This window comes from Rhipicephalus sanguineus, chromosome 2, assembly GCF_013339695.2.
Source record: "Rhipicephalus sanguineus isolate Rsan-2018 chromosome 2, BIME_Rsan_1.4, whole genome shotgun sequence".
Taxonomy (NCBI): Eukaryota; Metazoa; Arthropoda; class Arachnida; order Ixodida; family Ixodidae; genus Rhipicephalus; species Rhipicephalus sanguineus.
The window spans coordinates 216297999-216310593 of NC_051177.1; the positions used below are offsets into that span (position 1 = coordinate 216297999).

The window sequence follows — 12595 nt, forward strand, 5'->3', positions numbered from 1 at the left end:
AGATCACATTGCCGACTGCCACTCGGTTCCATCAGCAGTGTAAAAATATCAGTGAACTTGCGTGGAGCGTAAATTCGCAGCGAACTAGCTGCACGTACTTCATAAACGTGCCCGCAGGATCACTTGCTTTATGCGGTGTACACTAATGCAGTGTTCCCGTCTGTTTCTGAAGCATGGTCACTGCGGAAAACTGAAAAACTTTGTTCCAGCTGCATAGTTCTTATAGTTATTTAGTTATTAGCACAGTTTACGACACAGCAATTCATATGCGACATTGCGAAGCACGGCTAACAACCCGACACAGCTCCGCTCATGGGTCGGCTGCTGCGCGGAGCCCACCAGTAGCTTCCGTTCAATCCCACACCACGGCGCCACCAGCTCAGTGCACGTTTCCTATGAAGATAGAGCTGGGGAATGAAAAAAATTCGTTAAATCCAGGAATTCGTTAAATAGAGGTTCGTTATATCCAGTGTAACTGAGTTACGGTGAGTTGTTATGAAATGGTTTTCTTTACAAGAGATGAAAGATGGTGGTAGCGCAGTTTGGCCTTCTAAAGCTCTTCGTTCTCCTCTGCTTTCTCACTGGCTGTACATTCTCCTACAAGCAGACGAAGCCTGTAGGGCAAGTCAGAAAGGACAAGGAGGGTTTCAGGCGAGCAGTACAAATCAGCTGCGTTCTGCTTGATCACCGGTCATTGTACAGTAGGCGAGCTATAACGTAATAAGTTGGCTGAGGTGGCCCACAACTACAAATGGGCCTGAATATTGTGACAAGAGCTTTTGACACAATCCACGCTTGTGCTGCAATGCCCAAAGCAACACCAAGTCGCCTTTTTGAAACGATGCTTGTTCGTGAAGGTTTTTGTATCGCTCCTTCGAATGACATTTTGTAAGGCCACAGTCTGAAGACGAGCTATGTGACTAGCTTCTTCCGTGAGGCACAAGGTCTTCAATACAGAATCGTCATTGTGCAGTATAAAGGGTAAGAAAGTGTCCAGAGGGCTTCGTGGTAATTTCGTGTACAGGAGATAAAATGGGCTATAATCTGTGGTGTCGTGTTTCACCGTGTCGCATGTGTAAGTGATAAAAGACAGCACGTTGTCCGAGTGCTTCTGATTGAACGAAACGTACACGGCAAGAATGTTGGTCAGTGTTGTGTCTGTCTTTTCAACGAGGCCACTGCTCTGTGGATGACACGGTGTGGAATGACGGAAATGTCAAGTGCACATACAAAGTAATTCCTTCATGGCATCAGCAGTGAACTGGCGGCCATAGTCACTGATAATAACATGCGGTGGACCATGGCGAAGGATCACGGAATGCAGCAGGAAAACCACCAGGCAAGCAGTGGTGGAAGAGGGTATGGCTGCGGTCTCAGCATACCATGACAGGTGATCCATGCAGACAATTATCTAATGGTTCCTATTGTTAGGTAACGAGAATGGACCCAAAAGGTCAATTCCTACTTGTTCGAAAGGCGTAACGAGTGGTGTCAATGGCTGAAGGGGTCCATTACCTTCCTTCGTTCTCTAACAATGCCACACAGTTGCTCAAGTTGCAATATTATATATATAAAAAATGCTGATGCTCCCTAACCACAATATGATTGTGAGGCACACCATCAGGACTAATTTTGATCACGTGGGGTTCTTTAAACCCTACTTTTGTATTAATTTCTCCTAAGCTATCATATCCACCGCCAACTCAGTTTTATGACTTCTGTGTCATGCATAATCCTGATGTAATACAATTGACAATTGATGAACAAAAGTGCCACAATTAACCTCAGCGGACAAATATTTCCCTTAAGTGTGACAGGGACCGTACAATGAAAGGATGCGTTAAGCAGTGTTGCACAACTGCAAAACCACCGTTATACTCCAAATAACAAGTGCATGGCTCTTTTTTCTTTATTATTTGTTTGCCGCTAACCTGCCTTTGCAGATGCTAGTTAATGTCTTGCGGCATCACAAGGATTTCGAAATTGCCAGCACTTGTGTCGCTAAAATTCTGCATTCACACCTTGACATTTACTACTTGTTTTGTTTATGGCGATACCAAGTGCACAACGTGATGTGCTTAAACGACAAAGTGGCACCCACACTGAAATGATTTTGATGAATGGACCGTACAATGATCGCACCTAGCGCTATCAACACGTGCATGCACAATGGAATAAGCTGCCCTCTGAGGATGTGCGTAACATTTGCACGCATGCTAGCACGTTGTGGCTAGCAGACGACGCAAGGAGCCACCCACACTACGGGGTTTTGTCAGCTCTGTTCGTATAGGAGAACCCACCCGGAGAATAAGGTGGAGGCACACATGTTGGCAGTTCCACTGGAGGCAGCAGCTGAGCAGTAGGCCTTGATGGTGTGGTACGTGTGCAAGAACTGCCTCAACGTCAGCAGGCGAGCCTCCCCATCCCCTGCACCAACCTGCAGAGGGCAAGCGGGGTACATGAAATGCAGTGAAAAAAACACTGAAAGGTTGCAAAGAACACACACCCTTTCACAGGAGTGCAACAGTCGAAATAGGATTTGGAGCAATTTTTGGAGCTGCAAAATGTTGCTTTTGAGCAAGAAAATCCAAATTTGGAGCAGGTCACGGGAAAAAAAAATACTCCTATTTTCTAGCATGAAATCTCGAATCTGGAGTGGTATAACAAAGAAGGCTCACTTTTAGAAAAAAAAATATCTATAAACCATTCAACATCAGCTAACTTGTGTACAGTGCACGTGAGCACTGTTATTTCAATAAAAGCAGTGTGTTGAATCACCCCACAGTACAAACAATGGCCAAGTACACAGTGGCATTTGCAGCGCCTGTAAAATGATACGACAGGTGCTGCAAATTAATGTGGACCTGCCAACCTGGCAACCTCTAAATTAGGATGATTCGTAAAGCAGGAGCAAGTGAGGGTGGTGAAAAAAAGAAAACAGGCGTACATTCTTTTATATTATTTGTCAGGGTCACAGAAACATCATACACAGCTCTGAATGATTGCCAGTAACTCTTTAGAAGTCATGATCATACTAGTACTAGTAATTATACGGCGCGTGAGTAATCAAGAAACAAATTGTGTTGTGTCCCGTGATAGCTAGTACTAATAGCCCCTTCTAAATCTTAGTTTGCTTTTCCGTGAGGCACTATTGTATTGTGGCAAAAGTGGCTTAAGAGTTTTGCATGCAATAGAAGGAGGCCAGGAATATTTAGAACCACGGTATTTTTTCTTTTTCTTTCGTAGTGGGGTAAAAATTATGGTTAGGGTCTGCGCGTTTGGATTGGATTGGATGATGACGCCCAAACTGCAGGTAGCCAATGCAGCCTGCATTTCTTGCTGAAATTAGCAAAACTGAGAAAATTTTGAGGCTGCTCAGGCATTTTGGTGCAGTGTGGCACAATTTCAACAAATTTCATGGTTTTGGCTCAGCTTGGCACAATATGTAAGGAATTGTATCAAATTAGCACAATTAGCGCAGCTGTTGCGCCCCAGCTTTCATAATCAAATTACTAGGTTTTCATCATATAACATGTGCACGGCCAAAAGAGTATCACTGAAGAGCCAAGGTTCGTAGTGCAGAGGAACAAGTGACAAGTCTGTGCTACATAAAGTTGTCCGTCCATGGGCAACATTACGTCACTTTCGACAAGGAGGACTGGACAGGTGCTGGAGAAGGGCGTGGGAATTGTTTTTCGAAGTGGAGCATCTGCATGGCACACAGCGCTGTTATGTTTCCAAAATGTGATCACCGCAGGTTTCTACACGAATTGGCGAACTTGTTCGGGAGATGTAAAAGAAAAAGGTCAGAGCCTGTTTACTGGCCCTTTAAACTCGAACAGGCCGTCAGGCATGATGAAGGCAGTTTTCTCTCTATCCCTCTTGTCGTCTTCAATCTGCCAGTAGCTTGTCTTTAAGCCCATCGATGAGAAATACTCTGCGTTGCACAGCTGGTCCAACGTGTCATCTATCTATGGGAGAGGGTAGACGTCCTTCTTGAGATATTGTTCAAATGATGATGATTGACGCAGAACCACAGGGATCCACCCTTTTTCTTCCCTGGTACCATGGGTGATGACCGCGAACTCTTGCATGGCTCTATGATTTCATGATACATCATCTCGGGCTCTGACGGAGTGGACAGGCATATTATTCAGTTATAATGCGGTGCTTAGAAACAGGGCTTTCGAATTCTTGACGATGACGGTGAGAAGCAGTCCTTGTATTGCCAGACCAGTTCTTTGAGCTGTTCTTTCTGATGCCTGGAAGGGCTCGGATTGACATCAAAAGCTGGAGTAGGTTCAACAGAATCTGTGAGGGCTTCCACAATTCCTTCTATGTAGGCGGCCGTTGTGCCTTTGTTCACGTGCTTGTACTCGATGCTGAAGTTTATGAGCATCAGCCTTGCTTTCTCTCTGTACAGCTCGGCTATTCCTTCGACGACGCAAATCTCGCCGTTCACCAACAGCGGTGGTCGCCCTCCATGACACTAATTATGTCTGCGGATTTCCGAGTGCCAATGGAAATGATGAAGCTGGAGCAAGGCAAAATGGCAACTTGATCGTCATTTCGGACACATTCAAGGCATGGTTTCCTGACATCGTGTGCGATGGTAGTGCTTTTTATGACGATAGAGTTATACTGACTCAAATCTCAGGTTGATGAGTGCTGCGTGATGGTTTAAGAAGTCCGTACCAAGAATGCAGCAGGACCAGGAAGCTTGCAGGATAAGTCTGGTCATTAATGGTGACTCTTGCTGTGCAGATTCCTGCCGGTGTTACTGGGTGACCTTCAGCTGTCCCGATTTTGGGGCCTTCCCACGTGCTCTTGACTTTCTTCAACATTGTGGTGAATGGTCTACTGATGACCAATTAGTCACGTCCGGTGTCGACCAAAGTGATGACGTTGCGGCCGTCGATAAGCACATAAATGTCGGTAGCTTGCCGTCTTGCACTACGGCTAGGTCACAGTGTCAGATCACGGCTGCGTCGGTTTGTTCTGCTGCTCGTACGTGGACTCATCAGGTCTTCCGGTGACGAAGTTTTGTTCTCAGGGCTCCCTCGGGTCCTGAAGTCGACGAAGGCAGCAGTCGGCGTGCCAGAGATGAAACTCTTTAATTTGGCCGAACTTGTGGCCGGGAAACGCAAAGTCAAACTACAGCAATACACACTGTACACTGATAGCGGCAAACAGAGCGTCAGCCGTCGATAAACTGAACCACGGCAAGGCACACCGGCATTTTATACATGCAGCATCAAACATTCGGGCCTCATCGCTGGTGGCCGCGCTGGTCCCAGAATAATCTCAGCTGTTCGCAATTGCGCACTCAAGCTTATAAGAAGATTCTAACATGATCTGGAAGGTTCCCAGACATTAGGGCACGGCTTGCGCAATATAGCGGCCACGCGTGCAACGCACCTGCCAGACAAAAATAAGAAGCACACATGGCAATATGAACGCGCGAAGCTCATTGCCTGACCTTGCTGCAGGACTCTGGCAGAAAGCTAAAAGAAGGTCACTGCGTTAAGTTTTATTCAGGTGGCTTAGTGGCAGCAGCATGAGCTTGAGAAGTGGAGTTAAGCCAACGTTCATTACCAGTGAAGCTGTTTAAGCCGACCGTAAAAACTTTGGTGGATACAAAAATCTATCATTATCGTGAACGGGTATGTGCCACAGAAATTGGGCAAATCCCACTACTCACCGCTGGTCCACTAAAATGAAGAAGACAACAGACGGGTGGCAAACACCAATTATGATTTCTAGACAGACGTAATCAGTAATTGAGAAAAGCTTTAGTAAACTGTCGGGATTAACCCAGTGATAAACACCACGGCCACATGTTTCAGCTTCACTGAAGCATCTGTACGGAGTGCTTCAGCGGTACATACAACGAGAGAATACTTGGGAACAGGACAAGGCAAAGGCGGCGGTGAAAGGACCTGAAGCGATGGAAGCCCTACATGAACGACGACATGCCCATGGATCTATGGGAGTTGCGGATGCTCGGTTTGAGCGCGAGTTTTTTGTCTCTGGAGCTTGGACATCCGTGTCGTGTCTGTAAATCTCTATAGCTTAACTCAAACCTCTCTATACTGAGAAGCAACCTAGAAACAACCTAGCATCACCTAGCTAAAGCCTAGCAACAACCTAGAAGCAACCAGATTATCATCCAGCTTCGCTGTTTCAAGCCTTGCGCGACTTAGTGCAAGCTTCACCGTTTTTATTTTGCACAGTGGTGTTGCAATTACAGTAGCTTGATACACGATACATTTAATGTATCGGAAACACAGATACTGATACACGTTTTGCGAGACACATCGCAACGCAGATACAAGATACGCAAGCAGTATCTAAGATAGTATCTAAGATACATGTATCTTCGATACTGCCCAGCACTAACTGCACGGCATGTGGCAGCAGCTGCTCATGGCTTCTGGCTGAGGTGGTTCAGCAACTCCCAGAGAGTGCTGAATTTCTTCATGAACAATGTCGGCTATTGAATCCACTGGAGGTTTCTGTCCAGCAAATATCTTGTGTAGTTCTTCTCGCACAACCGCTCTGATGTTCTCACACAGGTTGTACGTGCACAGTGTTTGAAGTGGGTGGGCTTGGTACACATTTTTAAAGCATTTTGAATTGTTGTGGCTTCCGAAATGAATTCCATCACCATCATGGCTGGGCTGCACACAAGTCCGGCAAACAGTTCCTGCTTAACTTCCTGCATCAGGAAGCGAATCTTCTCTTCCTCCAGACAGAGTGGGGTCGGCGTGGCGGAACAAGTAAGTCATTTCTTCCATGTAATTCCCAGTGTTCTTGTTCGGGAACTGTACACGAGCCTCCAACCGGGATTCCGCTCTTTCCTTACAGATGACCCCTGTGAAGGTGTCCAGGAATGAAGCACGAAACAGGTCCCAGGTTGTCAGGATGGCTTCTTGGTTCTCGAACCTTGTCCCAGCATTTCTCACTCGAAGACTGTGCCATGTTCTGGCACAGTCTTCAAGTGAGAAATGGACGGCGCGCAACGTTTCGTTGCAGTCCCACCTATAGAACTTGGCAGTCTAGTCATATGCTTCCAACCAACGTTCTGGGTCTACGCACAGTGATCCGCAGAAGGTTGGTTGTTCCCTTGGTTGCTGCATCAAAACAGTAGTGGGCGACACAGCGGCCATCATCATTGCTGTTGTCTTAGTCGCCACTGATTTTGGCTTATCGAGTAGGAGTCCATAATCTGGTGGTTGCCCTTGCTGCTTGCAAATGACTCTATGAGTCGGAATGGCTTTAGCGTCTTGTTCTTCACAGCTTGGGCTTGGTTCATGGCTATTTGAGGGCATCCTGAACATAAAAAAACCAGCACCTACACCAGATGTCATATGGTTGTGATGGTGAAGAAAGCCAAATGCAGCCGATGAAGACAAAACACTTTATTGGAAAACCTGTGCCCATTAAAATAAGTAAGACTCAAAATGTAGCAAAAGCGGCAAGCACAGATGTCGGTCGTCACTAATCTGATCGTCAGTAGAACGCATCATCTCTTATACACTCAAGGAGGATGTGTTGGGGCTGGTTGGTAAGACATTATTTTGAGAGCTTAAACTGCGCTGGCGACAAGACACCACAGTAGAAGACAGGACAAATGCAGACTAACAATTGATTAATTGAAACCACACAAACATGCCTCCTGGAACAGTGCACATGTGCAGTAATAGTCCTCACTGCATGGCGATAGAATACTCACCCACCAAGGCCCCTATCGACCTAAGAAAATGAAGCTCTTTCTTGAAGAGATACACAGATGGTTCACTGATGCACCTATCTGGGCCATGTCTCGCTAACTATGAAGCTTCCAAGATTTCACATGCCCTTTGGTCCTTGCTCTAACACCTTCATCCTACCAAAACTCTGCTAGCACTTCTTTGAACATGTCCTGCAATGAACTGGCAGGTGCGTCCCACTGTCATTTTCTAGACAGTGCTCCATTAAACGCTTATTTCCAGTGCTGTACTGAAAGTCGTTCTAAGGAACGGCATTTCTGGAACTAAGCAAAGAAGTGGAAATTTTAAGGGCTCGTTTTTCTTTGTTATACACAATATTAATGAGCACTAACAGACAATAATGCCAAGGAAAGCATAGGGGATGTTATCAGTAGTAAATGTAATGTAAATGTGAAGAAAGAAAAGTGGACGAAAAGATAACTTGCCGTGGGCAGGGACCGAACGTGCGACCTTTGAATAACGTGTCCGATGCTCTACCAACTGAGCTACCTATACTTTCCTTGGCATTATTGTCTGTTAGTGCTCATTAATATTGTGTATAACAAAGAAAAACGAGCCCTTAAAAATTTCCACTTCTTTCCTTCATTCGTAGCGAGGGTCTCGTTCTGGCAGACTTGATGCTTTCAGGTGGTATGCGAGGGATTATTGGTCAGCTGCCAGCTTGTTAATAAGTTCACGTGCTACGTGATGCCAACAGGCAGAAAAAGAGTGTTCCACACTCGTCGTCATGGCTACTGGTGGCGCCGACTGACACTCCCACGTTTAAATGCACATATATACCCCATAAAGTGGACAGAGGGATGGCCGCCGCGGTAGCTCAGTTGGTAGAGCATCGGACGCGTTATTCGAAGGTCGCAGGTTCGGTCCCTGCCCGCGGCAAGCTATCTTTTCGTCCACTTTTCTTTCTTCACATTTACATTACATTTACAACTAATAACATCCCCTATACTTTCCTTGGCATTATTGTCTGTTAGTGCTCATTAATATTCCTGGAACTAGTTCCTTTTGGGAGGAATAGAGGAACACCACCATTCCATTAATGATAAGTGGAACTGTAGTGGTAACTCGTTACGTTTTTGACGGAATGGCTCAGGGAACGGTGTTACTTCAGAAAACATTCCACGGCACTGAACAGATGCACGGATGTAGCATGTCATGCAGGAGGGATGCGCGACTGTGAGATGCACAAACTACTACCACTTGCCTGTCACATGACTATGATGCCTTTTTAACATAGGAGCTGTTTAGAGGCGAGGTAAATCCCTGGGGATCTTTGTCCGCACTTTCTAGCCCAGCTGCGAGAGCCAAGCCTGCCGAGAGGAAGAGCATGGGTAAAGCTAAATGGGTGAGAGGGAAGCGTTGTGTAGAGGGTTGAGCATGGTAGAGAAAGGGTAGCAACGTGGAGAAGGTGAAGCTGGGTAAAGAGGAGGAGAGCAAAGGCAAAGCGTGAGTGGAGCAGGTGGTGTGGAGGGGAGGAGAGAGCAGGAGTGCGATTGGCTGTCCCTGTGAAATGAGTCATAACGCACGCCACGTTACATAGGCCGTTGTTACATAGGAGAGACAGGGCGCTGCTTTAATGAAAGGGCGAGGGAGCACAGACTAGCCGTTCGTTCCCACACAGGTGGCCACCTGGATTTGCACTGTAGGCGGTGCGGATGTTCACCGAACATCCGCACTGTAGCTTGCAGTCTGTCCGCATCCGTTTGCTGATATTTTGTTTATTTCTTTTCGCTATCAACTGTTTGTTTGGCGTTTTCACTGCGGTTTTATGCGTACGGTACCTTTTTGTTGATTTTTTGTTGTGATATATGAGCACATGTATGGCTGATGTCTATTCAATTTGGGCGGCTTTGGCCTTCCGTTTCACAGCTGAAGTTTTGCGCCCGTCCTGTGTACTCCTCTTCGTCCATGTTTTTTCGCGCAACCTAATTATGTGTTCAAGATTGCACCAACTAGCCCAAATGAAAGCTTTACAGCAGTTCAAGACACACTAGACAACCGTAACATCATTTCTGTTTCATTACTTCAATGAGAATTAACTATGCTGTATATCATTGCGAGACTGGTCGCACAAAGCAATGAAAACCTTTTTTTTTAAACGTTCGTATATCACACATCATCTACGATACACCCAGCTGTTTGACGGAAGTTGTAGCCTCACCACAACGATGCCACCACGTCCTTTTCATGCAGTGTTCATTAGATGTTCGGGATTTACAGGGCCGGTGCGGGCACAAATTATATGTACGATGCCGGTTACCCCGCTGCGAAGTGAGGGATTTCTTATCCGTGTGAATACCGCTACATCAAATGCAGCGATCATTGTGTTGAGCCGACTTACGAGGCTCATCATTAGACCAAACACATCATATTAACATATACTAAACAATAAAGGAAAGCAAGAACAACATTTGTGGCTTACGCAGGTATGTTAGTTCAGAAGTGGCGCTAAGATGTTTCACACGTTACAGGACAGGGCCATACCTGACCGCTTAGATATGTTTGTTCGCCAATCTGGCCATATCTGAGTGCGCTTTGACTGCACGAAGTACTGGGCATTCTGTATATATTGCGGAAGTTGCCGATTTATAACCTGTAAAATAACACAAATGATATAACAAGAGCCCACAGCCACAAACATTCAGCGTTTGGTGATGCGTCTCGCATATACTTCTTCAGACAGCAATTTCCTTTTTCTGTAGTTGTTAGTACAACCAAAAATGGCACAGTGGTTCCCCGTTGACCTTTTTCTGGTTGGCATCGCAATAAAAGAGAAGGAAATTCGCAGGTGAGCCTAAAACCCACAGCGGTTAGATGTTCTCTGGCCACACATCCAAGCACCAGCACGCAAAGACATTGTCTGGGCAACTTGGTGTGACATTTGCAAAATAGAACAGCACAAAGGATGAGACGAAAGACACATTAACCACAGGACGAGTGCTGCATGCACCTGCAAGCTGTTGCGCACATTCCAGAGAGGAGGAAAGCACTGTTTGCCAGACCAGTATTCCTCATGTCGATGAAGTGGATGCGCTTGAAAGACGAGGACGAAGACGAGACGGGACACACAGTGCGCATGTGTCCCGTCTCTTCTTCGTCCTCGTCTTTCAAGCGCATCCACTTCATCGACATGCAGAACCAACTGGCCCAACTAAGTGCACAGTATTCCTCGCCCGGTGAAAAGGTCTATCACACTGAGCCTGTGGTAACGTTTCTCTCGCCTAAGAAACAAAACGGCTTTCCACACTAAACAAATTCCTGTGAAAGCACATGCATCAAAATGAAAGCCAAAAATGTTAGCGCAGTGTGTTGCTTGAGTAGGAGTACTCCTTTTCTGTTAAGGCAATGGATGGGTCGCTGAGACATCCATCACCGCATCTCCTAATATGAAAAGCTTCGATTAATTCACGAGTGGTTTTGTCTCAATGTCCAGATAAGGTGGTCAGATCAATGAGAAAGGGTGAGCAGCCGTACGTGGTGCAATGCTGCGCCAAGTGCACACCTTCCTTTGACGTTACTGCTCTTTTCATGCTCCTGCAAACGCCAAATGTCCCAGCCATTTTGGCAACCATCTCAAATAAATTTTTAAAAAACCACACTGATTTATTGCATCGAAAACAGTGAATTGCTAGAATATTTCAGAGAGAAAGACTTTTTTGGTCACGTGGGAGCCTTCCGAATTTCGCAGAATGTCGTCTGAGTGTCACTTGTCAAAAAATTTATTCTGAGAGTACCGTTTCTTGTTTCAATACTAAATTTGGTTTACGCATTAAGCAAAGGTGTTTGTGTAAAGTGTTTGAAGCTGAATAATATTACTGCAATTTTTCTGCCATATATGCCTCCAGAAATTTTGGCAAAATGCTCTATGTTTGCATTTTTTTTCCTTGTAATAATATTGTGCAATGTGTGAATATCTGAGTAATGAATACTCACTGTATGGAAGGTATATCTTGCGTTAAGAATTTTGGACCACTGCGATTTCTCAGTTTTATGAGAAAAAATCACGAGTTTGAGAAAATCTTCACTTTGGTCCACACAGAGATGCGATTTACATCACGTGGTGCTCCAATGAAAAATCAGCTTTACACTACCTCAATTGAGAACGAATAAATGGATGTTCTCATATGGTTTTATCATTACATTTTGTGTTTTAAGAAAGAAAATAAATAAAGGCTATCATCTTCCCGCTTGGTCCTCCTTCCCCATGGCCGTCAATGGGGAATTTCAGAAATTATTTTCTTCCTTCAAGCAAAAAATTTAATGATAAAACTCAATGTGTGGTGTGGACGCTGTCATGCAGAACCATACACAATCTTTCGCATTTTCGACTGCAGAGACCATTTGACCGATGATGATGACTCCAGCATTTGCCTCTATGTAATGTGCTGGCATATGATATTGCTCTTTGTCAGGCCATGTGTGGATTGGCATGTTTACCTTCAATTTGCATCACGTTACAAGCTTCCTTTGCCATCTATTCATGCTTTATTTCGCACATTATTTATTTTATTTTGGGGGGATTTCTTTCTTTTAGACACAGACTAGGTCTTGGATGGCAAGGCAGACATTGGCAAGGCAGAACACTGTCTGCTTGACTGAGGCCTTGTCACCTGTGCTTTGCTTTACAGTGAGGCAGCACAGGATACAATGGAATACGTAACATTTGTAAAAGGAAAGAACAAACAGCAGGAAAATGAAAAATAAGTAACGTCACACATTTTCTAGACAATAACAATTAGGTCCAAAGAAGTAAGATGTGTAAAAAAATAGATAAATATTTACAAGCGAAATATGACGCTGAAAATATGACACCAACATGACTG

The 12595-nt window shown here is 45.2% G+C and overlaps 1 protein-coding gene across 2 annotated transcripts in view; it reads right to left on the bottom strand.

Annotated features, from left to right (window-relative positions):
- The window catches only part of LOC119384079 (RING finger protein 141-like), a 62026-nt gene that overhangs the window by 25843 nt on the left and 23588 nt on the right, over positions 1-12595 (bottom strand). For both annotated transcript variants that reach the window (XM_037652359.2, XM_037652360.2), the window contains exon 4: positions 2301-2437. In XM_037652359.2, the coding sequence (XP_037508287.1) occupies positions 2301-2437 (137 nt within the window). The remainder of the gene's footprint in view (positions 1-2300; positions 2438-12595) is intronic.